The sequence below is a fragment of the Vanacampus margaritifer genome, chromosome 18, assembly GCF_051991255.1.
Source record: "Vanacampus margaritifer isolate UIUO_Vmar chromosome 18, RoL_Vmar_1.0, whole genome shotgun sequence".
In the NCBI taxonomy this organism is placed as follows: domain Eukaryota; kingdom Metazoa; phylum Chordata; class Actinopteri; order Syngnathiformes; family Syngnathidae; genus Vanacampus; species Vanacampus margaritifer.
This window is the reverse complement of record NC_135449.1, coordinates 7,493,800-7,518,286: the sequence shown is the minus strand read 5'-3', so window position 1 is coordinate 7,518,286 and position 24,487 is coordinate 7,493,800. Positions and strand designations below refer to the sequence as shown.

The 24,487-nt window shown below is 40.8% G+C and overlaps 4 protein-coding genes across 15 annotated transcripts in view; 2 read left to right on the top strand and 2 right to left on the bottom strand.

Moving 5' to 3' along the window:
• The window catches only part of LOC144038265 (cytohesin-3-like), a 28,265-nt gene extending 26,441 nt beyond the window's left edge, over nucleotides 1-1,824 (top strand). Inside the window, exon 13 of the mRNA XM_077550618.1 lies at nucleotides 193-1,824. Within this exon, the coding sequence (XP_077406744.1) occupies nucleotides 193-265 (73 nt within the window). The 3' untranslated portion in view covers nucleotides 266-1,824. The remainder of the gene's footprint in view (nucleotides 1-192) is intronic.
• Nucleotides 1,677-11,634, bottom strand: usp42 (ubiquitin specific peptidase 42). 6 transcript variants are annotated; one of them, XM_077550611.1, is made up of 18 exons: nucleotides 11,474-11,634; nucleotides 9,924-10,170; nucleotides 9,333-9,539; nucleotides 9,122-9,232; nucleotides 8,851-8,950; nucleotides 8,676-8,743; nucleotides 8,521-8,591; nucleotides 8,342-8,424; nucleotides 8,122-8,233; nucleotides 7,882-8,022; nucleotides 7,544-7,644; nucleotides 7,213-7,381; nucleotides 6,449-7,087; nucleotides 6,258-6,340; nucleotides 4,929-5,891; nucleotides 4,073-4,368; nucleotides 3,917-3,992; nucleotides 1,677-2,886 (listed from the first exon to the last, which is right to left on the bottom strand). In XM_077550611.1, the coding sequence occupies exons 2-17, from the start codon at nucleotides 10,159-10,161 to the stop codon at nucleotides 3,955-3,957; spliced, it is 3,420 nt and encodes a 1,139-aa protein (XP_077406737.1). In that variant the 5' UTR covers nucleotides 10,162-10,170; nucleotides 11,474-11,634; the 3' UTR covers nucleotides 1,677-2,886; nucleotides 3,917-3,954. The 6 variants fall into 6 exon arrangements, with proteins under 6 accessions (XP_077406737.1, XP_077406739.1, XP_077406735.1 ...); XM_077550613.1 differs by having other exon boundaries at nucleotides 4,929-5,888; XM_077550609.1 differs by having other exon boundaries at nucleotides 4,929-5,895; nucleotides 6,259-6,340.
• A 773-nt stretch (nucleotides 11,635-12,407) lies between these two features.
• Nucleotides 12,408-19,661, bottom strand: eif2ak1 (eukaryotic translation initiation factor 2-alpha kinase 1). 2 transcript variants are annotated; one of them, XM_077550439.1, is made up of 16 exons: nucleotides 19,341-19,661; nucleotides 19,162-19,240; nucleotides 17,548-17,715; nucleotides 17,328-17,464; nucleotides 17,047-17,090; nucleotides 16,449-16,548; nucleotides 16,289-16,369; nucleotides 16,110-16,203; nucleotides 15,981-16,029; nucleotides 14,946-15,339; nucleotides 14,099-14,207; nucleotides 13,872-13,978; nucleotides 13,685-13,799; nucleotides 13,060-13,139; nucleotides 12,762-12,995; nucleotides 12,408-12,669 (listed from the first exon to the last, which is right to left on the bottom strand). In XM_077550439.1, exons 1-16 carry the CDS (start codon nucleotides 19,341-19,343, stop codon nucleotides 12,541-12,543), a joined length of 1,923 nt encoding a protein of 640 aa, XP_077406565.1. In that variant the 5' UTR covers nucleotides 19,344-19,661; the 3' UTR covers nucleotides 12,408-12,540. The 2 variants fall into 2 exon arrangements, with proteins under 2 accessions (XP_077406565.1, XP_077406564.1); XM_077550438.1 differs by having other exon boundaries at nucleotides 19,162-19,661.
• pms2 (PMS1 homolog 2, mismatch repair system component) lies at nucleotides 18,571-24,355 on the top strand. Of its 6 annotated transcripts, none has more exons than XM_077550434.1 (16): nucleotides 18,571-18,586; nucleotides 20,304-20,373; nucleotides 20,444-20,586; nucleotides 20,675-20,761; nucleotides 20,827-20,929; nucleotides 21,016-21,199; nucleotides 21,281-21,448; nucleotides 21,519-21,616; nucleotides 21,676-21,775; nucleotides 21,845-21,929; nucleotides 22,179-22,331; nucleotides 22,415-23,126; nucleotides 23,313-23,480; nucleotides 23,549-23,649; nucleotides 23,734-23,903; nucleotides 23,991-24,355. In XM_077550434.1, the coding sequence occupies exons 2-16, from the start codon at nucleotides 20,360-20,362 to the stop codon at nucleotides 24,132-24,134; spliced, it is 2,430 nt and encodes an 809-aa protein (XP_077406560.1). In that variant the 5' UTR covers nucleotides 18,571-18,586; nucleotides 20,304-20,359; the 3' UTR covers nucleotides 24,135-24,355. The 6 variants fall into 6 exon arrangements, with proteins under 6 accessions (XP_077406560.1, XP_077406562.1, XP_077406559.1 ...); XM_077550436.1 differs by lacking the exon at nucleotides 18,571-18,586 and adding an exon at nucleotides 19,782-20,141 and having other exon boundaries at nucleotides 20,447-20,586; XM_077550433.1 differs by lacking the exon at nucleotides 18,571-18,586 and adding an exon at nucleotides 19,782-20,141.
• Nucleotides 24,356-24,487: the final 132 nt, after the last annotated feature.

The window sequence follows — 24,487 nt, the reverse complement described above, 5'->3', positions numbered from 1 at the left end:
TGTAGGAGTGTTAGGGTGCTCCAAAGATGGAAATTTCACCTTCACAAACGCCACAAAGGAAGGTCAGATCTGAATATAGCATATTCTTTCATTAATAGGGCTCTTGCAGTGGCGCTTCCTTTTACATAAAGTTTTTATATTGGATGTATCGATACTTTGTGCTCAGTAATGTGTTCTCTCCAATCTTCCTAGAGCAAGCATCAGCAGAGATCCTTTCTACGACATGTTGGCCACCAGGAAGAGGAGGATAGCCAATAAGAAATAACCAAAGGCTTCTTTCAAAGTCTCTCCTTTGCATCACTGCCACGCCCGAGGTCAGCAGAATCAAACTTTCACCTGCGGATCAGCTCTGGGTTGAAAGCAACGAAGAAGATTTTGGTGGGACACGTCTGGACAGACTTTGGCTCCCTCTAGAGGATATTACAAGGAATGACATGTACTTCACTCAGCTGGAGGGTACCATTCTCAAAAAAAAAAACTTTCCTGTACTGATGGGAAACTTCAAAGATAATTAATCAGCTGGTCTGATTTGTATATGCAATGCGCACTGATTTACTCGTAGCTATAGACAAACACGCAACCCTAATACACTCAAAAAAGTTAGGAATATTGTTTTTTGGGGGGTGAAATGTTAGGATGGACCTAAACAGAACTACAGTGCCCTAGCTTAATGCTAACGCAATGCAAAGATATGTTGCGGTGCTGTAACTTTTAACATTTTAAACATAATTTGGATACAAATGCATAAGACAAAACAACAAAATCCTAAACCAAAAATCTTAATGTAAGGAAAGCCGACTACCTGTACTCTGGAACTGTTTGGCACCGTCTACCGTGACGTGACTGCAATGTAGTCAACCATAGAAGCGCCCTGATTGGCGTACAAGGCGGCGGTAAATACAGAAAAACAAAATACTGAATGTCCATTGTCCTCCCTAACCAATATGACTTTGTTTTTGTGTTTTTTTTTTTTACTTAAAACTGCTATCCCAAGACGGCAGGACGTGTTTTTAAAGAAAGTTAATTTTTTCTTACCGACACCATCTTACATCACTTGGCATCGGCAACTATCGGCGAATAACCGGAAGTGCCTGCATGCTCGTCCTCACGTTTGAGAGATCACGCGAGAGGTATGCCTCGGAGGACGGGATTCTATTCTAGACTGTTGAAAAAGGTGATTATCAGATCTTTATTTGTGAGGGTAAACAAACAAACAAAAAAAAAGCAAATTTAGATCACCTGCAGAGAATTTTAGGTCCACCCTGAAATTCCACCTAAAAGTCGAATACAGTACTCAACTTTTTTGTGACAAAATAATAAGTATTCCCATTGTTGGAATATTGCTTGGCAGATTGGGAATAATTTGCACTACTGTATCACAATTATTTGGTGTCTTTAGAGAAGCAACACAAGCTGCATAAACACATTTGAAGATCCAGCTTTGTATTATTTCTTTTGTAATTTATTTCCTTACTTTAGCAAAACCACCAATTTACAATCTGCATGTATATGATGTACATATATTTTGTTTTTATGTGTTAAGTGGCCGTTCGTTGTTCAGTTCGACACTTTACAATCATGGAGATGTGTCTAAATAAAGATGCAAAATGATGGTGGGAGTGTAAACAATATATTACAGGATTTGGAGAAGAAAAATATTTGACCACTGAGCAGTTCTTTGATAATTTTTTTTTTTTTTTTTTACTTTTATGACTAGACCTTTGAAAAGAAGGTTACAAGCTTGCATTGATTTAAGTGCTTATTTACTGTATGGTGTACACATGGATATAACAATCTATTTGGTAAAAAATACAAAATTTTTAACCGAATATTTTTTTTGAATTCAGCACTTCCATCACTTTCCAACCATTCTAGTGCAGTTTTTCCACACACAAAGACAACAATACAATTTCTGACATTAACAAAATGTATTTTAAGGCATTTACCTTGTACAATGTATAAATGCTGACATGCTAAATTAAATGAATAATACAAGTTTTCAACTTCTGTCAAAAAGTTGCAAAACAAAACACAATCCGTACTCATTGCTGACTGTAATCCAGAGAATATGAGCAGAATTAACAAGTTTGTCTAAAAACAAATAAAGCAAAACATCTATTTATAGTCCTGATACAGGAGTTTCATATATATATATATATGTATGTATAAAAGTAACTGATAGTACAGTTCAAAAATTAAATTCACAGTATTCCTTATGACGCTAGAAGACGCAAACTGGATTTTCTTCCTCCCCCCATTTATAACTTCTATTACATAATCTTTTTTTCCGGTTTCGTTCAAACAGAATGTGAGCTGAAAGACAGAAAGGAATGACTCGGAGAAGAGAAACAAGTTGAAAATACTAGCATGTGTTAGCAAAAAAAAAAACTAAAACAAACGCAGGGGAAATGTGCTCAAGTCAGTCCAGGGTATCGTGGAGGTATCAGTGAGTGACGCCTCGCTTGTTCATAATTTCCACACCTCCCACCCAACTCCTCTGCCCCGCTCCCCACCCCCCAGTGGTGAAGATGAAGGAAACTCAAAATCATCCGCGCACGTCCACTTCCAAACTCGTTTTCAGCAGTGCGTGGGTTTCCCTTTAATGTGAAGCGAGTGGATGATGATGAGTTTTCAAGTCCTGAGTTCCACTGAGCAGCCGTCGAGATGTTTTAAGCGCCAGGCTTTGTGTGTTCCATACACGTATATATTAATATTTGTCATCATTCACGTCCGACATGAGTAGGAGTTACTGCAACTAAAAATCAATGCTTTAAAAAGTGTACGTTTAAAACACTTGACGTGTTGTTAAAAATATATATATTTTTCCCCCCAATGAAGCACCAGGTCGTTGAATCATTCCTCTGCTGTATATCTCGGCACAGGGTTCTGAAAGAGCAAAGGAAGTATTAAAGGAAATGGATGACGGAAAGCAGGGGTAGGAAAAGTAGTATGTTCTGTGACCCATTAGTCTAAACACGGTATTCTGATTAACTCATTCACTGCCATTGACGACAATAGACGTCATAAATTCATTTGAACTATTTCTATTAGTTTAACATTTTTTTCCCACTTTTGTTAACAAGAGTATGAAAACCTAGAACATTTTTTTGTACATTTAGAACAAATATAAAAAAAAATATTAATTGTGAGTTAACTAGTGAAGTCATGCAATTAATTACGATTAAAAAAAAAAAAAAAAAATCACCTGACACCCCTAATTTTAAAAATCTTTTCTTAAAAAAAAAAATAAACAAATAAAATAATTGTAATTATTTTTTCCAATTTTTAATAACAATTGTTTTTAAAAGAAAACATTATTAAAAATTAGGGGCGTCAGGCGATTACCATTTTTGATCGTAATTAATCGCATGACTTCACTGGTTAACTCACGATTAATCACAAATTTTATATCTGTTCTAATACAATAAAAAAAATCTAAACTAATAGAAAATAGTTTAAATAAATTTTTGACGTCGATAGCCGTCAATGGCAGTAAATGAGTTAATACTACGTTGGCGTAATCAAAATTAAGAAGATTAAACTTTCCTGTTTTAATCCATCTCAAGAGGCCGCCATTTTGGTTTGATACCGCCCTCTGATGGAAATGAAATGAAAATACCCTTGGGCTCGCATTGTGAACGTCACGGCTCACCTGATTAAAATGCAATATTGATGAGCATATCTTGTTTGGACTGGGGGTGGGGGGGGGGACATTTAAAACAGAGACATGAGCTACATAAACCACAGATGAGGCACAAAATACCGCAGGACTCTTGATAATGTAAATAAATGCTTGCTGGGCCAGATTACAGAAAGGAGCAGGTTGTATAAATGCTGTGACCAACCTTAAGTAAAGAGATAAGATTTTGTATTTTCTGGGGGGCTAATTTAGAAGTTGTAGTAAGTGGCCACTCACAGTCAGTGCTTCATGGTACTGCTCAGCACAGTGGACCATCAATGGGAGACAAAGTTGGCTTGGCTGTAACCGTTTCCTACAAAACAGGAACAAAACGTTGAGAGCTTTGTTTTGTTTTGTTTACCTTCAGATAGATTGATAATGAGAGTGTCCTACCTGTGTATCCATTAAGGTGGCTGTGAAATGGCCCGTATGCAGGTGCGGTGGGGGAGGTGACGTGAGAGGGGGCGGCACCATCATGGCCGACTTGGTCGTAGTCGACACGGCGGCGTTTCTCCGGCGAGCAGTTGTTCTCGTCCTGCCTGGCGTCCTTGGAGTGACGCCGTTTGCGTGATTCGCGCTCCTCGCTGCTGCGGGTTTTGTGGCCGCGGCCGTCCGGGCTGCGCTGCTCGCTCTGGTGCCGCCTCTTTTTCTTCTTTTTTACTTCGTAGCCTCGGTCCGAGTCAGAGCTTCTGATGAGATTTTTTTTTTTTTAAAGAAAGAAAAAAGTTATATAAAAACATGAAACTTACCAAAAGAAAGATTAAAGTCTCTTATATCATTAGGGAAAAAAGTATATTGCCATCTGTTTCCATTTTGCAGCAATTAGCATTAAAATATAGCTACATTTCATGATTATTTACAAATCTATTTAGAATTCTGAGTATTTGAGGGTTTTTTACAACATGGTCCTGGTTCATTTCCTATGCTCCGCTGCCACCTGCTGGCCGTTTGTGTAATAACTACAATTTCTTCAACCGTTCTTTGCAGTTGAGGCTGCATCTAAGCCTTCTCTATGCTCTAGCATTAAAAAAAAAACATAAAAACGTATAAATATGTCTTTGGGACACTTAAAACATTTAAAATAGAACATATTTATATGTTTTTGGAAGCAAATGAGTTAATAATAAAATTACCTTAAATAAAATAACTGGAATAGTTGATTTTTCTCATTATGAAATTAAATTACATATACATTTTTATTTTATTTATTTCTATTTTCAGAGAGTCATTACAGGTTTAATGAACTCACCCACTGTCACGGTATCTTTCTTTATCCTTGGACTTCTTCTTCTTGCTCTTTTTGTGTTTTTTACTGTGGCGCTCCTCAGAGCTCACAGAGCGACCACTCCTTCGATGATTTTGGTCCTCCCACCCCGGAAGAGCATGCCGATACGGCGACCTGTTCGACGATGACGGCGTCTCCCTATAGAGGTGATGGTCCCGTTCCCTGCCGTCGTCTCTAACCCCGCGAACATCCTGGCCATCCTGCTGCCACCTCCAGCGGCCGCGAGACTTGTTGCGGTAGGAGTGGCTGTAACTCCTGCTCTGGTAATCGCGGCCTTCCTTGGATCGGTGGTGATAAAAGTGGTAGTGGTGCGAGCAGCGGTCGCGGTCCCGCTCCCTGGGGTGGTGGGCGGTCCGCTCCCAGTGACGCTCACTCTCCCAATCACGGTAGTAATAGTCGGGATCCCTGTAGGAGCGGTTGTGCTGGTAATAGTGGTCTCTGTAGTCCCGCCTGTAGCGATTCGAGTCCCGATCTTGACTCCTGTCCCTGTAGTGTCTCTCTCGGTCCCTGCTCCAGTCAGACGAGTACGGACGATCGCGGCCCCTTTCCCGCGATGACTGCCTTTCGTAGCCTCTGGGGGGTGGACCGGGCCGGAGCTGCTGCTCCTTCACGTCAGCACGCCCTTCGGAGGCTGCTGCCGATGAGCCGTTGGTCAACGGGACACCCGCGACTTCATCGGCACGAACGGGAACCTTCGGTGGAGCTGCGCACGCACCGCTGGCGCTGTGAGAAGAGTCCGGCGAGGTGGCGGGACTGACGGACGCGGACTCGCTAGATGCGGATGAATGGGTTTTGTTGGTAGAAGCGGTTGCGGCTCCGCAGGCCGCTTGCTGCGACGGGGGATCGGACACACGTGTAGCTCTTAGGTCGGGAATGATTTGCTGGCTTTCGCTGGCAGCAGAACTCGCCTGCGACGCCTCTTTGCTGCTGCAAAAAAAAAAAACGAGGTCAAAATAATCACAGTTCACATTCTTTGAGAACCCAAAGTCTATTACCCGTGCCAATGCTTTTATTTGTTGTTATTGTGTGTAAATAAATGACTTAATCGTAGGACTGAACAATAATTTAAAAAAATTAAAAAGTCATTTTTCCCCTCAAGATTGCAATTGTGAATTAATAAGCAATGATTGTATCAAGGTCCTCTTTCCATGTATTTTTTCAACAAACAATATGACAGACACTTTATTTAAAACTGTTAACTAACTAAACACTTGAATTTGCAGTTTTTTAGGCTTTCACTTTCAAATGCTTGTGAGAGCGAGTTTTGACCGTCTAGTTGTACTGGAAAGTTACCTTGGTTGACAGTGGCCAGTGTCGATTCCATTCACAGTGACAGTCTTCTCTGATGACAAATTTCCACCACTAGCGACAGAAATCTGAAAGGCAAAAAATTAAACATTTTAATGATACCGCAACATGCCATCATTGGTACATCCAACTCAAGCACCGTACCAAAAAAAGAAAAGAAAAAAATATAACAGCACCTTTTCAGCACTATTATGTCCATTGACTTTTTGAAGTCCATAATGGTGTCCATTTTGGATGGTTTTAGATACGCCGTGTGAAATTCCATTTAAACCGTTTCCATTGTGGTACGCGTCAGAGTCCCCATTGGCAAACTCCTCCCTCGTTCTTTTGTTTCCATTCAAGTGGCTCTCCACCGAGCAGCCGTTGTCCAGGGATCCGCCGTTCTCTTGGTCCGACTCCTCTGACAACTCGTGGCTGTACGGCACCAAGAAGGACGAGCCGTTCCCGCCGCTCTGGTGGTCTCCGTTACTGCGCGGCGTGCCGTTGACGTGGTTAAGCTGACGCGGGATAAAGTGAGCATCTGAGGTAGACTGGGAGGAGGATGCTGAAGAGCTGCAGGACGAGGAGGCGGAGGAGGAGGAGCTGCTGGCTGATGACGAAAAAGAAGCCGGGCGATTCTGTTTGCCTTGGCCGTTGCAGAACGACAGCTTCAGCCGCTTCTCGTGGTCTGGGATCGCTGAAGGCTGGCCGGCCGAGTGCGACATGGAAGAAGAGGAGGAGGCCGCGCTGTGGTTGGGTTTTCCTGCAACACTGCTGCTGGTGCTGGGCTTGGGACAATCCCTCAAAGACCCGTTCCCATTCATGTGGAGAGAATTCTGCAGATAGGACAAAAACTTGGGTGAAATGCCGACTGCCATTTTGTTCTCAAGCTGTCATTTTATTAATAAAATGCAATCATCATAAAATCAAATGTTGATATTGTTTTGGGCATCAACATTACCTTGGTCATGTGCGGGGGCAGCTGCGGTCCGATGAAACCGACGTTGTTGTGATGGCCGATGGCGGTGTTGATGCGGGGTATCACAACCGGTCTAGGTGACGACTGACCGGGCACAGCTGAGTTATGGGTCATGTGACCATAGTCCCCTTCTTTCTTTCCATCACTGGACCTTGGTGTGAAGGCAGTAGATTGATTACAGTTTTCTTTTTTCTTAAATCTGCTATCGACATTCACAAAATAGTCAGGTAATAATTGTTCATCTGGCATTAACAACACTTTGCAATACTTGATATCCAACAAGTATTAAAAAAAAAAAGAAAAGTTTACTCACTTGATGTAGAAGAGGACATAGGCCTGCTGGTTGAGAACAGACCTGATGTCACTGACAGTCACCGAGGAATCATTCATCTGAAACCACTGACCATTGCTCGCCTGGTAGACACAGAAGAGGGAATAGTAGCTTTAACAAAAGACCATCATGATTTAGCCATACTACACTTTTGAAATCAGTGTTCATCAATAAATCGTAACTGACCAAATTATATTTAATATGATTTCTTAAGATATTTGTGTGAATTCCACATTTACTTGAATGCCCAGTTGAAAGAGAGCGCGCGAGCTTGTGGCAACCACAACAATCAGCAAACGGGCCCAAAGTTGAGCCAGTACCTTAATATAGCAGAAGTAGTGTCCGGCGTGGCAGCTGAATCCAGAGTGGACGAGAACAGCAAACAGCCCGTAGAGCTGGGCCTCTCCTTGCGACTGGGACATGAAGGGCCGCAGGTCCAGGTGCTCGGGATATTTCACATCCTGATGAGCAAAGACAAGCTGATAAATATGAAAATAACCTGCAATAAGTGGAAATTGTGTAATTTAAAAATTTTTTAAAAAAAAGTTGCTAGAAAATACTTTTGTAATTTTTCCTCCACTGAAATTGGCAAAGCGTTTCAGCGACAGGGTGAGCACATTGGAGCTGCGATGGATAGTGAATCTCTTCGAGGCTGTGACCATTTTTTTGCACCTTGGAGGAAAAAAAATCTTTGTTAGGGGCTGCAAAAAATAAATTAAATAAATTTAAAAAAGCAGGTAACAAGCGACTCCCTAAACGTATTTTTGCACAGAAACTTACTTGGAGCACTTGTAGGCATTCTCACCATCCAGCTGCTCTGGCTTGACAAACTGCTCAAGGGCCTTTGAGACACTCGGTGCCATCTGTAACAAGCGGCAAATCCCACATGTTATAAATACCTTTCGAAACATAATTGGACAAAGCGCACTGTAAAATGATTCAATTGAATCCGTAGTTACTTTGATTTCTAGTGTGATGTCCAGAAAGGGGTCGAATGTATCAGAGACTGCTTTGCAGTTTAAACATTTAACTGAAAAAGAGGCACAAATGAAAACGGTCATCAGATTAAAACGTGCTGTAATTATAAAACCATAAGCGGATGTAACAAACTCACCTCTGGACCTTAGGTAACCACCAAATACCTGATGAATGAAAGTGGTTGCCTGCGTTTGCCTGTCCAATCTGCCATACAATAGAAATAGAAGGGCCAGAAATAAATTGACAAATGCAACAACAAATGATTTTCCCTGCGTGTTCAATGCAAATCCTCAACTAAGGATGAAACTTACTTGGTTCCAGGTAAGCAGGACTTTTGCATAGCATCCACCGTGTACCTAATGAATTCATGGGCATCTTCCTGGCTTCCATAGCGAAAATGCTTCGCAATCCCTGCATTGGGGGGGGGGGGAATAAAGCACAGATCAGGACACATGAAAAAAAAATATAAAACCAACGTAAAACTAGTTCCCTCCAAATCCATGATAGTAAACAAATAAACAGCGCCACCTATCTTTCATTCTGGGGAAATGCAAATGCCTGAGTTCTACAAAGCTTACTTACTCTTCAGCTCATTCAGCACACCAATTGGCTTAATAACATTCCCAGAGTTGGCAAAAACCTGAATGATGTGGTTTTGCATGGTGCACATCATACAGAAGCCCGGCTCGTGACCTGTGGTAGAACCGGATGAAAATAAATAAATAAATAAAAACACGAGACACGAGTCCAAACGCAAGGCGTCCTTCATGTGAACAACAAAGACAAAACTAACATGTTTTCGAGTGCTCCCGCGATAGCATGTAGTTGGCAAATGGCGGCGTGTAGGTGAGACACTGCAGGGCTGAGTTGAGGAAACAAGTGTTGCCCATGTTCTGGAGGCCGGCGCCAATGCGATGAACCTGGTTCCACTTTAGGGTGAGACGCTCGGGAGAGAAGAGGACCTTCTGCGGCATGTCAATGCCATCGCCGCTGCACAACACTAAAACGCACAACAGACTAAAATTAGCCTCCGTGCATTTCTCAAGAGCAGCATATCAACCAGTTCCTGCAATTGTGCTACATTGCCTATTATGCACATAAAGAGGAAGCCGGCCCATTATGTTCATATATTTGACATGTTCTAATAACAGCGGGATAGTGGGGAAAACTACTAGAATACAAAGCACGGCCTTTGTAGCAAAGCATCTAAGCATTTTCTTTTCTTCTTAGCAAACTACCTTCACATGAGGCTCATCTTAATATCAAAGACTAAGTGATCAATACTGTTTATTGGAAATGGTTCAGCTTGAATTTTTCTTGTAAAATACAACACACTCATTTGTTCATCTAAAGATGAAGGAATAAGGCACACTAAAACCCTTACCTTGCTCTTTGGGTCTGTCCACCGAGGAAGGCGAACTATTGTAGACGACAGCTCCAGGCGTCGGGCCCAAGCAGCCCCCCGGAACCTTCAATCGCGGCGAGTCACTGGGCAGTGTGGGGCCCACCGCCCAGCTGCTGGAACAGCTGCTGTCCATCCCGTCTCCACTGCTGAAGGGGGATCTCTTGCAACCGACTGACTCGTGGTCAGAATTTTCGGAGGATCTGTCAACAATGGTCATAGTTCATTGCTGTGGGGGGGGGGACATAAAAGATTTTAGGAGAGGCAAGAATCACAGTTTTGTTCAAATATTATTTAGAGCACTTTTCCTCTAATGTTTAGTTTATGGGTAAGCTCTATGGCATGAGGCAGGGTACGACTTTTGACTAGTTGCCAGCCAATCACAGCGCAGATAGACAACTATTCATTCATTCACATTTTTGGACATTTTAGAGTAATCTTTTTTTTTTTTTGGTGGGGGGCAAACTCCACACCTTACAATTGTAAGGCAGCCTTTTTTAACTCCAACTGCTATTTATTGAACTACCGTTAGAATTTATTACATTTACACAAAGGCACACTTTCGCCTCTATATGTTGTGTACGTACAAATCAATTCATATCGTGGAACCTTTCACTAGTAAGTTGTGAAGTGCCACAGAAGAATAACGTCATACACAAAATCGATCGCCAACTACATGACTAATAATAAATCGTTACCTAATGTCACTTTGATAGTTATTACCAAATATTGCAAAGAGGTTATGTTGAATGCGATCACTTGCACGTAAAAGGCTTCACTTCCCGGAAAACAAAAACGTGCTTCTATCGTCATAAAAAAACGATCACGCGTTACTATTATTGAAGAGCCGGCCGTTAAAAGCTTCTACTTTTTATTTCCTGTTTGATAAAGTTACCAGGAGGAAAAAAGAAAAGGAGAATTTCCTGGTCGGGAAGCAGCTGTTCCCTCCCACTCCGTTACTGACTCACGTTGGCGGTTAGGCCTATCGCACGCACACTCGCACAGTCGTTCAGTTACAATAAAGCATTCCTCAAACATGAGTGGCTTCTTACGGGAAACACTACAATGGCTTTTTAACATAACTTCGAGTCGTCAACCGAGTCTAAATAACCGCACGTGTGAACGTTAAATGGACGAACACCATGGAAACGGCGACCATTACGCAAAAGCTAGCGGAGCTAGCACGACATGCTAACGTCGTTAGCCGACTTGGCACGATGGACGTAGGCTGACATGGCGGGGAACGCAGCGACCCCCATGGCGATTAAACAACACATTACGGTTTCGCTTTTGGAAAAATGTAAAGAGTTTTGGTTCTACGGCATGCGGCCAAGGCCCACGAACACGTAGCTAGCATACATTGAAAAGGAGGGGCTCGACACCGGCAGCCGTGTGTTCATTGCGCCGCTCCAGTAGACATGACAGAACCGGTGTAAGGATGCCACAACAAACCAGAGCGGCTCGGGGGCACCGGAACGCGACGGGCGCGTCGTTGAATCCCCACTCAAACCGAAACGCGTCGAGACACTCACCTGGAATGTTGTTAAATGCACGTTTGTAGCGATTGTAAAGCCATTCCTTATTTCAAAGCGGTTGTCCGGCGGTGAACAATGACGTAGATGAGCTTTCCACGGCAACATCCGGGTACCTGGGATAAAACGAGGATCGTGATTGGTTCCCTCCGCCGTTTGACTGCGTTTGCTGAAGATCCGTCGCACGTTCGTGCCGCGGACCTTTGTGTACATGCATAATCATCACCGTGCGCGTTCCACATACAAATCAATTCATGAATGACGCCGATGGACTCGAAGCACATTTGGACTGACGTTATCGTATATATATATAGTATTTTCGTAATCCATCGATACCCTTTTAGAAGCGCGGGCTCAACTATTTGAACTTTAAAAGGCTCGAAGTATGGAGTGCACTACCTCATAAACACCACAGATCATTTCCCAAAACGCATAAAAGCATACAGGTTGCGCAGTTGTTTACAATTAAAAACAAAAATTAGTTGATTGTACCTTTTATCTGTTAAAAATAATTTCAGTGTTTTCGTACATTTGAAGTACCTTGATGATGAAATAGCCATTTTCTATATTGCTTATCCTGATTAGGGTAACCAGCCCATCCCAGGGTATATATGGCCTACCATTTACACCTACATTGAATATAAAAGCCTACACAACCATGCTAAAAATTATAAGTTTTTGTGTTGTAAAAAAAATGACACCAAACTTGCTTTCATGGGACCGATCACACAACGTGGGAAAATGTCACAGTGTGCATTCAACTTCCTGAGATTATAAAGAAATATAAAATGTGTGTATTCATTAAACTTTCTTAAATTGCAAAGTAACTTTATGAGAATGCTGACAATGAATTAAGCCATATGAATAAAAATGAGTGTGCAAAAGGTCTGCTGTACATCTGACTTAAAAAAAAAAAAAGCCCAATACCATAAAGCAATGTCAATAATTTAATATGACAAACAATTTTTCTAATGCACCTTTCCATACAAATCTCCAAGAAACCACACGCGCGCACATACAAAAAAATAAGTCACTAAATTCGAGATACATTGTGAACTTTTAAAGTGTCAGGTGTTTTCCCAACTCTGACCATTTTGTAAAGTGCTGTGTGAACTTTGGAGCCGCTGGATTTGTTTCCTCAGATGAAGGATTTCTTCCTCTTGTTCTTCAACCTTTTTCTGCAAACCGTAGATCACCTGAATGAAGAAAAACACGACATGAATATTCCATTGCGTTCATTCAAAACCCTGGATTAAGATTAGTCATTTGATTCTACAAAGTTACATACCACATCTTTATTGCAGAAGAGCTCACTCTGTAGAAGCTGGCTGGCTGTGGGCCGCACGCCGGGCTCAATACTGGTCAGCTTCAAGATGTAATTGGCTAGGACGGGCCATCTGCTAATGAAGGAGTCTGGCATTTTGCCCTCTCTCAGGTCCCCGAGTGTCCGGATTCGCTCCATCTCCGTTCCGAATGGATGGAAAAGCTCAAGAGCAAGCACCCCGACGCTGTACATGTCCGACTAGGGGGAGAAAAGACAATGTTTAGCAAAGAAAAGTACATATTTTTATACGCGTAATATATACCTTTGAATCATAATATGAGCTCTTCAGTTGCTCTGGTGAAGCGTAGACAAATGTACCAACACCAGTAGTATGCGTCGAATCTGAAAAGTACAACAGAAACATGATAACTCATTCACTGCCATTGACGGCTATAAATGTCAAAAATTAATTTGAACTATTTCTATTAGTTTGAAAATGTTCCCACTTTTGTTAACAAGAATATAAAAACCTAGAAAAAATTTTTAGTGTACATTTTGAACAGATCTAAAATTTGTAATTAATCATGACTTAACTATTGAAGTCATACGATTAATTACAATTAAAAAATGTAATCGCCTGACGCGATAAAAGAAAAGATAATTAAAAAAATAGGGGCGTCAGGCGATTACATTTTTTAATTGTAATTAATTGCATGACTTCACTAGTTAACTCACGAATAATCACACATTTTAAATCTGTTCTAAATGTACAAAAAAAAAAATCCCTAGGTTTTCATACTCTTGTTAACAAAAGTGAAAAAAATGTAAACTAATAGAAATAGTTATAAAATGAACTTTTGACGTCTATAGCCGTAATGGCAGTGAATGAGTTAATTTCAACAATTCGCTATTCTGGTGTTAAAATGCGGCAAACAATGAGGTATTACCACTGATGGGAGGAATGACGCTTTCGTGACTATCGAGTATTAAACCACTGCAGGCCAATCCGAAGTCGCCAATACGAACGTGGCAGTCGTGACCGTTGAGGAAAATATTCCTTGGCTGTGAAGAAATAAACACAATCATCAGCTTGGGAGAGTGATTATTTTAAACGTCCCCATTGACGCCACTTACCTTTAGGTCTCTGTGAATAATTCCACGCGAGTGAATGTATTCCACCCCTTCCAGGATCTTTCTTAGCAGACTGAACGTGTCCTCAGCAACCACACGTCCATAAGGACCTTGTGAAGACGATTGTTGGAAACATTTCAAACGTTATACAGTATAAGCTCAACAAATGTGACATTTGATGTGTGCATAATTTTGTATTTTCAATATGATAATGGATGCAGAGTGAATACATCTAGAAGCTTGCTGCTCTTTGGGCTCGGAATTCCTCTCGGTCATCCAGTCCTTGAGCGAACGCTCACATAGCTGCATTTGGATGTAGAGCATCAGGTGGAGGTGGACCTGCGCACAACATAATCACACCAGCTTTATTTATAAAGCTCTCTCGGGTTTACAAACAAATTGTGATACATTTAAAACAATATAACACAAATCAGTGTTGTGCTGGGTTCAAAGCCAAGGGACAAAAGAGGAGCTTTAAAATGGACATCAAAGCGGTTAGACACTTTGGTCTTCTTTAGTTTTTTTTCTTTTCCACTTTAATTCTGCTCTTCAAACATAATGCTTCAAAAACATTTGCCATTTTTAATGCCACTTCATTTTAAGAGCAGCCAACAAAAATACAATGCCCCTTCTGCACTTTTGTTTAGAACCCAGGAGCAGCTGGCAGGAGTGCCCGAGTAAAGCAGCTCAACGAGATAAGACCATTTAAAGAATTAAAAACCAATAAAATCCTTTTAAAATTTACTCTCAAGTGCACAGGCCGCCATTGAAGCCGTGTGCAAAGCTGGACAACCATATATTGGTAGTTTAGACTCTAAATGTACTACAAACTATGATCCTAAAACATTTTGATTATTGTTTTTTTTTTTTTTTTTGCCAAGGCAGCTCCTTTTGGCCACATGGGGGCAGTGTAACACAAACACTAAGCTTTTCCCAGATGATAAAGAATATATGCCTGTGAATATTGTTGTATTATCTGTTGCTGCAATGTTTGCGTACAAATAATCATTAGTATCAAGTGTACTTCCTTGTCACCAATTACTACATTCTTTATTTCTTCCACTTGAGTGCACCTACCTCTTTGGAGGGTCTTGCCGTGTGTCTATTGCTATTATACTGCTCACACTCTTTCTCAACACAGGAGGAGTTGTTGTTGTTGACCTCAACGCTGTCCGTGCTGGACTCCTCCTCTAACAGCCCCGACGTGTCCCAACCGACGGCGGGGCATTTGGAGGTTTTGATGGGCGCCCTCTGTCCCAGGAAGACGCAGGGAACGTAGTTCTCGGGGATCCGTCGCATCATGTTCGGACACACCCCTTGGCCCTTGTCTAGCGTCAGCGCTAGGGCTTGGGCAGGTGGCCCGTTGCTTGGAAGCGCGGCGGCGTTTGAAGAACCGTTCGCCTGCGACTGACTTTGGCTTTGGAAAACTACAGAGAAACTTGAGCTACTGCTGTCAGGGTCCTCGTCAGAACTGCAACAAAAGGGTAATTAATGCATGTTAGACTCGGATTCAATGTTAGCATTTATGCATAATAAATCTGATAGTTTATTGTAAAACTGATGAATTTTTTGCTTGTATTTGTTGAAAAAAAAAAAAAAATGAGAAGAGGGCCTTGAAAAAAACATAATTGCATATTAACTCATTCTCTGCCGTTGACGGCTATTGATGTCAAAAATTCATTTGAACTATTTCTATTAGTTTAACATTTTTTTCCACTTTTGTTAACAAGAGTGTGAAAACATAGACAGAAAAAAATATTTCACATTTAGAACAGATATAAAATTTATGATTAATCATGAGTTAACTATAGAAAAGTCATGCGATTAATTACAATGAAAAATTAGGAGCGTCGGGCGATTAAAATCGTAATTAATTGCATGACCTTACGAGTTAACTCACGATTAATCACAAATGTTATATCTGTTCTAAATGTACAATTAAAAAAAATTGAGGTTTTCATACTCATGTTAAACTAATAGAAATAGTTCAAATGAATTTTTGACGTCTATAACCGTCAATGGCAGTGAATGAGTTAAGTGCAACATCCAGGAAATGATTTGATTATTTTTGTAAACAGTCAAACCCTGGTATAAATATTTGAGTTATTTTACATGTCTTCTTGAGCAGGTGAGGCCAGTTCAGGTAGGAGATTCTCTGAATCTGCAACGCCAGACATTGCGCCAATTAACACTTTTTGCCTGAGGTTATCAAACAAGAAAAAACTATCTGAGTTCCCTCACCTGTCGTGGGCTGAACGTGCTCCATCCACGCCGTGTGATAGCCGACGACGTTGACGTGCTGCAAACTGGACAGCACTTTCACTTCCCGGAGGACCTATTTTTCGTGAGCATAAAACAGGAACGTCGCAATTATCAGCGGATATTTTGCATGTGAAAGCAAACTCAAAACTTCCACTGACCTTCATGCAATCATCCTTTGAGACCTTTTTAATAAGAATCTTCTTCACGGCGTAGCACTGCCCATCCAGTTTGTTCACCACCTTTGTCACAGGTAATAGAAATTTAATGACCAATGCGCTACAGTCAAAATAGCCAAATCATAAGCAATGCCGCAATCACCTTATAAACATTTCCATAAGATCCTTTTCCAATTCTACCAATTTCGTCAAACTCGCTCAGGTAACGCGACGTCTGGGCTTGAAACAGTCCTTCCTTTAGCCTGCGGGAGGACAAACAGCAGCTTAAAGCAGGTGATCATTAACAATAATACATTTGATTTGTACGACACTTAAAAAGTATTGTGAGATGCTTCAAGTATTTATTTATTTTTTTATTGAGCATTGACATCATACAAGCATTAAGATTTGCAATGTTTTCTTTATAGGGCTTTATTAGGACGATCATTTTTTGGGGTGCAAAACAAGAAAAATTTTTAAACGTAAAAAATATTAAGACAAATAAATTTCATTGAAACACTATAATTATGCAAGTTTCTTTTACACCAAACAATATTTATTAAATCAGTTACTTTAGAATAAAATAAAAATATACAACTATATACATTTAAACAAGTCAAAATTTGTAATAGTACAATAGTAATCTTTTATTTTTGTTAATTGCACAGCCCTAATATATATACATAAATATAGGGGAATACATTTATCAAAATGCCCTTTTTTTTTGGTTTCAAGTATTTTAAACAACAAGAAAAGTTCACCTTAGTGCAGGATTGTGTGCGTTTGCATCGAGCTGTTGCTGTTCCTGCAGAATGAGAAGACACAATAAATGATACTCAAATTATAAACAATGGCCACAAGGAACAAAACTAGAAATGAAAACAATTGTGGATTTTTTAAATAGCAATGCAGACCATGTCAAAAGTTATTTTTTAGATGCCACAGGCAACAACAAAAAATGGACAGCGAGCTGCAAATGGTAAGCAATAGTTTGTGAAATCACTGATCTAAAATATTGATGAGGACTTTAAAAAAAAAATACCTGTGGGTACAGTGAGGTGCTAGCAGCATTTAGCAGCTCAGTGAAGGCCCGGTTGTGTTGAAGTCTGACTGTGCTGAACTCGTCGCTTATGGCCAAAGGCGAGAGAAGATTCATTGAAGCCAAGCGCTGGCCAATCACTAACAGAGACAAAAAACAACATCACAGAAGTTCAAACGCCAGTAGGATCTCATTAACATCGTGTCAGCGTTGCAGTCCGTACCTTTAAATAGCATTCGCGAGCGGGCTGGATTACTCTCGTAAACGAAGCACAGGTGCTCCAGCAGGGAGCCCAGGAGGAGGTGGTTGGGGATAGCTGAGGCAAATTCTTGGACCGACGGGTAACGTCTACCCGCCATGAGCACTTCATGGTGGCTGTCGGTGTCAGAAGCTGGAGATACGGAAAAATGGATCGAGGACACGGCAATAGCCCACGAAGATATGAGTGAAACTTGCGGCATTGTTCAAGAAAAGTTGGGATATTTTTCAACAATATGTGATTGAACTTCTCTTTAACTCATTCACTGCCATTGACGGCTATTGACGTCAAAAATTCATTTGAACTATTTCAATTAGTTTTAAAAAAAAAAATCCACTTTTGTTAACAAGAGTATGAAAACCTAGAAAAATAAATATATAGTATATTTATGACATATATAAAATTTATGATTAATCGTGAGTTAACTATTGAAGTCATGCGATTAATTACAATTTAAAAAAATGTAATCGCCTGACGTAATTAAAAAAAAAAAGATTACTAAACATTTGGAGCGGCAGTCTATTAATTAATTAATTACGATTAATCACAAATTTGATCTGTTCTAAATGTACAATAAAAAAAATTCTAGGTTTTCATACTTCTGTTAACAAAAGTGGGGGGGAATTTTTGACGTCTATAGCCGTCAATGGCAGTGAATGAGTAAAAAAAAAAAAAGGTTACACTACAGATATGACACTGATCAACCTCTATTGTTTAAAAACAAGAAAAAACACTAACATGACTTGTGACATCAAAAGTAGAATTCTCTTACCTTCTTCGATTACTTTAGCTATTATTTCAACAATGTTTTTTTGTTTTTTTTCCATGCTTCCGTAACAACATCCAGAGCAGCACTAATGACAATCCTGTTCAATTTTAAGGCAAATATGCTCATCTAGTTTATACATATGGGGGCGTGCACAGCTCTCATGCTTATCTTGAAGGGCCAGTGGCCGTCAGACCTCCACCTCACTTGATGAACAGGGAGGCAGCAAAAGATGAGGTAATATTATAACAAGAATAATCTTAAAGGACTGTCTCAAATTGTTTTTGCTCCTTCTGCCCGTAGATAATAAAGCAGCTGAACTTTGTATTACTGACACACAGTATATGCATTAAAGTAAATGGTAATACCAATATCAAACAAAAATTCATGAGTGACAGTCTCTATTATGTCGTGGTGGGGGAATATCTTGCTTCTCCGACTCAGCTGAGTCATCATGATCATTAATACTCCCTAGTTCATGTTCCGTCTTAAAAGGGCTCAAAATCTCAATTATGGTATTTATCTATTTATATTTAAATATTTATTTTTCGTTTCTTTCCACCACTGACGTCACCGCTATTTTCAGGTTGATTATAATCTGTACACTTTGAGGTCTTTCTAAAGCGAACATTAAACAACTTTTTTTTTTAAGGCTTTACCAAACATAATGTCAACAATGTGCACGTTTTTGCATCTCTGATCCAGGAGGCGACTACTGGCTAACACTAGCTAATACTGAATAGTCACCTGCTGTTACCTTAACGTGTGGAAACGTTACATAAGACAAACTAGTTAGAGGAAAAGCTGCTTACTGTCAAAGTGTACTTCTTCGTCCTCTTCGGTGGCAAGACTTGGCAGGCTACTGCAGTCATGATTACTAACGGCTTTAACCTGACGGCTTCGGGGAACAAGAAGCTTATTACTGCTACCAGAACATTCCTCCGACCGCAAGAGCCTGCTGGTGGACGTTAAACTGTACATGTTACTTTACCATTATAAATCACAGCGAATCGGAGTTAACGTGAGCGAAGGCTACCTATGTTTGATAAAACAAACATGGTTACATATTTCTACTACTGGACAGGAACTCTCACGAGTTGCACTCCCAAGTTGGCGGCCATCTTTCTTCAGACTTGGAGGGACTGTCCGCCAAGACAAAGTTTTACTACAAAATATTATTTGCTTTCATTAAAACTATGAAACGCTAAACCAAACAAAAATGAGTTTAAATTGACTAAATAGACATTTTAAATACATTTTTAAGAAGAAAAAAAAAAGCAGCCCCCCTCCCCATAACAACACTTTATTTTTACGTTCAACACTAGCATTTGTACGTACGCCCTAAAACTACGTTTTGGAGTTAGCAACGCATTGAGTGATGAAACATTACATTGAGACGTAAACATTAAATCGTTATTTATTATTTATTTAACATGTATGTCAATTTCATTAGCAGTTTTTAGGAGGTGGTTATGATTTAAAATATTAATAATTTCCTGCTACCTTGCACATGTGGTTTTAAAATGCTAAATTTATACGCAGTAATGACGCTTTACAACAGTCCCTCTCACGGTGCGGGACAAGGTTGAGGTGTCGTGCGTTTGTCGATTAAATGTTGCATTAAGAGGTTGCATGTAGAAATTATTAATATTTGTTTGTGCGTTTTTATTTTTTAGAGTTTTGTCAATTAACATTTCTTCTGTTGCGGCTCTATACTTTTATTATTCGTCTGTTGATATGCGTAACTAATACGCAGTGGCGACTGTTTGCAACACTTCGTCTACACTGCGCGGTACGGTTTGAGAGCTCATTTTTGTTTGTTTACAACATCATGGCTAACTTTCGTTTGGCTGTTTTATCATTGAAAACTGATGAAAAGATAAAAAGTTAACAATGGGAACAACATTTCGTCTCCTATGTTCTGCATTTTGCAACTAAGCATTTTTCTATTTAGAATTAAAACCTCTGGACGTTTTAGTAGTGGCTAAATCCTGTAGCATTTCCTGAAAGATGACGGACACTTGGTAAGTTTATTTTGAATAAGAAGAAGCACAAAAAGTTTGCAGTCGTTGTAAAAGCCTATTTTGCTTTTAGTAGTTCGGAACCTGCTGGAGCCATCAAGGCCATTGACAAGCACTCAGTGCACCAAATCTGCTCAGGGCAGGTGGTGCTGACCTTGGCCACTGCTGTCAAAGAACTGGTGGAGAACAGCATTGATGCTGGGGCAACCAATATAGGTGAGAAAGGGAACTGAGTTGGTAAAAGTATTCACATGCTATACTTGTGTGGAAGAACAGATACTTGAAACTTTGCAAAATGTTCCAGATGTCAAGCTGAAGGAGCACGGAATAGAACTGGTGGAAGTATCTGATAACGGAAAAGGCGTCGAGGAGGCCAACTTTAAAGGATTGAGTACGTAACTGTGAGTTTATTTTATCCGCTCTACTTGTTAACTGTGAATTTCACCTGTCCCACAGCATTAAAACATCATACTTCAAAATTGAGGGATTTTTCCGATCTCATCCATGTGGAGACGTTTGGCTTCAGAGGCGAAGCCCTCAGCTCTTTATGTGCTCTCAGGTAAAGTATCACAAAATCATCGAGCTACTTTAAAGTGCTATGCTAATAGAATGTACTTAATTACCCCAATGTCGTTTTCTCACCAGTGACCTAAGTGTGGTGACGTGTCACGAGTCCAGCCCAGTAGGGACCAAGCTGGTCTTTGACCACAAAGGCCACTTGGTTCAGCGGCTACCTCATCCGCGGCAGCAAGGCACGACGGTCAGCTTGCAGCAGCTCTTCCTAACCCTGCCTGTCAGACACAAAGAGTTCCAGCGCAATATTAAGAAGGCCGGTTGAATATTTTGTTTTCGCGTAACTCGATATGACGCGGTGGATTCAAGCTAATTGACTTGCCATTTCATCCCACAGGAGTTCACCAAAATGGTGCACGTTTTGCAGTCCTACTGCATCATCTCCACGGGAGTGCGTATTACCTGCTCCAACCAAAGTGGACAAGGGAAGCGCAACGCAGTTGTTAGTACAAGCGGTAGCCAGAATATGAGAGACAACATAGGAGCTATATTTGGGCCCAAACAGGTTGGAAGATAGGATTTCGCAACACTCATAAGATATCAGACTCAGATTTTTTTTTTCTTCATTTCTGCAGCTACAGAACCTTCTCCCCTTTCAGCACGTGCCTCCTAATGAGAAGGTTCTGGAAGAATATGGACTTGAGAATGCGGAACTCCCCAAAAAGCTCTTTAGGTGAGTAACACTGTAGCATTGTGATTGTATCTTGTATTAACAATTATAAATGTTGGCAGCATCACGGGGTTTGTGTCACAAGCAGACCACGGCGTGGGAAGAAGTGCCACAGATAGGCAATTCTTTTTTATAAACAAGCGACCATGTGATCCCCAAAAGGTATGCGATGGGTTTGTTGGTACCGCAACAAGTGCTTTTAATTTCAACCTGAATTTTCTCACCTTGCAGGTGACCAAACTTGTGAATGAAGTGTATCATATGTATAACAGACATCAGTATCCATTTGTTGCACTGAACATAGAAGTCGCCTCAGGTAAGGAAACAGACGACTCGCGACTCTACTAAGTTCATGGATATTTTTTTGTAGAATGTATCTGTCAAGGAAATCTAAAAGTAGAGCTTCGCCGCCGTCTTGTGGCATCTTGGTGCCAAAGAACTTTGTTGAAGTGGGTTTAAAAAAAAAAAATGTGTCGTCTGGACAAAAGTAGTGCTTTGCTGCCATCTAGTGGCATCTATAGGCAATTTGAAGCATCAACTTGAACTGCATTTTTTTTTCTTTCAGAGTGCGTGGATGTCAATGTTACCCCAGACAAGCGGCAGATTTTTCTTCAGGAGGAGAAACTCTTGTTGGCCATTTTGAAGTCTTGTCTCATCAGCATGTTTGAGGCTGGCGTCAATAAATTCAGTCTGAACAATATGCGCATCCCCAGCAGCAGTAAGATGATTTATTTTAATTTTTTTTATTCAGGACTTTGGAAAAAAGCTAGCTGTAACACAAATTCTGACTTTATTTTTCAGCAACTGCATCCAAACAATCCGAAGAGAACATGCTAGAATCTGGAGATAATACAGGACTAATGATGGCCAGCCCGAAGGCATCCTTGAACCTGGCTGTGTTTTCAAGTCACCATAACTTAAATTCTGGCGTCAAGTGCAACATGGCAAAAGCTGGCCCAGCACAAAAAAAAATCAAGTCTTTCTTTAAGGATGCTGGAAAAGCTACCGCCTGTCATGCGGGTGTAAAATCACCTGGTGAACTCACACGGAGTTCAAACACAGGCTCCTCAGTTGGGAGGTCAGCGTTGGATGGCTTCAGGTATGGAAAGGGGACAATTTGCACTGATATTGACGTTGTCCTATCCAGTCAGAACGCCGACCCACGTTCACCCGCCTTTGAAGCGGAAGAACCCAGCGTAAAAAAGGAGGAAGCCCCGACAGAGACAACAACCAAAATCCACAATGAGGACAGCGAGTGCGTCTCTGCGAGTCCAGTTTTGAAAAGGGCCAGGAAAGAGAACCCAGGCTGCCTGGTGGATGCGCCAGTCAGTTTACAGAAGAGGGCAGTGTCGCTACATTTCTCGTTGCAAGAACTGACCGGGAAAATTCGGAGGTTACGGGACGGGAAGCGGAAGCGAGAAAATTGCGAGGAGCTTCAATACCGACGCTTCAGAGCCAAAATCAACCCGGGAGAAAGCCAAAGTGCGGAGGAGGAGCTGAAGAAGGAGATCAGGTAGAATCGCATAGTGAACAAGACTTTCGGACCTTTTTTTTCTTCTTTTCTTTGACTTATGAGCAAAATTTAAGATAAAGCCACTCTAAAATGTGAATAGAGAAAATATTGCTAATATACAGTTTCGTTTTTTTATTGGTATTTCAATTGCTTAGTTTGAATGGTGTCTCTTTCACTCCCTTACAGCAAAGACATGTTCAAAGAGATGGAGATTGTAGGCCAGTTCAATCTGGGCTTTATCATCACCAAACTCAACTCGGACATTTTTATGATCGACCAACACGCCACAGATGAGAAATACAACTTTGAGATGCTGCAGCAACACACGGTGCTCCAAGGACAAAAACTCATTGTGTATGTATCCAACATGTACTTTTTACACATTATAAAAAAAAGAACTCATATTTTGGGGGTGGTTTCAGCCCTCAAAAACTCCACCTAACCGCAGTCAACGAGAGCGTACTCATGGAGAACATCGATGTTTTTCAAAAGAATGGCTTTGAATTTCAGATCGACGAAGAAGGTTTGAACGTGATTTTGAGTTCAACACTTTTCAATTTTACATAAGTAAACATGTTAAACAATTTCCTACTCACCGTCAATGTAGCTCAGGTGATGGAAAGGGTCAAGCTGGTATCTCTGCCCACGAGTAAGAACTGGACATTTGGACCCGCGGACATTGAGGAGCTGATCTTCATGCTGAGCGACAGCCCGGGGGTCATGTGTCGGCCGTCACGCGTCAGGCAGATGTTTGCCTCCAGAGCTTGTCGGAAATCTGTTGAGTTCATACATCCAGTGATTTGCATTATTTTCTCGGAATAGTTTTCAGTTTGACATCTGTTTATTACCCGTGTTCTTGCACAGGTGATGATTGGCACGGCACTGAGTGCAAGCGAGATGAAGAAACTGGTGGGTCACATGGGTGAGATTGAGCAGCCATGGAACTGTCCTCACGGGAGGCCCACCATGAGGCACCTGGTCAACCTGGATATCATCTCACAAGACTGATCAAGAATAAGAGCAATCATACTTCAAGACTAACCGGCCTCTGATTTACTTGATCAATCAAAACCTGACCCCAGTCAGTGGATACTGTATATAGTTTTCTGAAATCCTTTATGTGTCTTTTCTTCATATTTTTTACTCGGAAATCATTTCAAGATGTTATCATTTTAAATGTTTTACATCAACGCACAGTATATTTTGTCAAATAAACAATGTTTAAGAGAGGTTGTATTTCATTTTTCTGTGTTGTGAAATGAGAATTTTCCAATTAGGCCAGCACAGTGTGGGCATAGTTAATATGTCCGTCTCACAGTTCTGAGGTTACTTTGTAAGGAACAGATGGAGGGTGACATGAT

Coding starts and splice junctions, on each gene's coding strand:
- usp42 (XM_077550609.1), bottom strand. CDS start 10,161: ATGACCATTGTTGACAGATCCTCCGAAAATTCTGACCACGAGTCAGTC. Junction 8,425..8,520: donor ACATCACACTAGAAATCAAA/GTAACTACGGAT, acceptor CGCTTGTTACAG/ATGGCACCGAGTGTCTCAAA. Junction 7,088..7,212: donor TGCCCCCGCACATGACCAAG/GTAATGTTGATG, acceptor TCCTATCTGCAG/AATTCTCTCCACATGAATGG.
- eif2ak1 (XM_077550438.1), bottom strand. CDS start 19,330: ATGTACAGTTTAACGTCCACCAGCAGGCTCTTGCGGTCGGAGGAATGT. Junction 17,716..19,161: donor CGAAGAAGTACACTTTGACA/GTAAGCAGCTTT, acceptor CCGTATCTCCAG/CTTCTGACACCGACAGCCAC. Junction 17,465..17,547: donor CTCGCGAATGCTATTTAAAG/GTACGGACTGCA, acceptor TGTCTCTGTTAG/TGATTGGCCAGCGCTTGGCT.
- pms2 (XM_077550434.1), top strand. Junction 20,587..20,674: donor TGCTGGGGCAACCAATATAG/GTGAGAAAGGGA, acceptor AAAATGTTCCAG/ATGTCAAGCTGAAGGAGCAC. Junction 21,776..21,844: donor GACCATGTGATCCCCAAAAG/GTATGCGATGGG, acceptor CTCACCTTGCAG/GTGACCAAACTTGTGAATGA.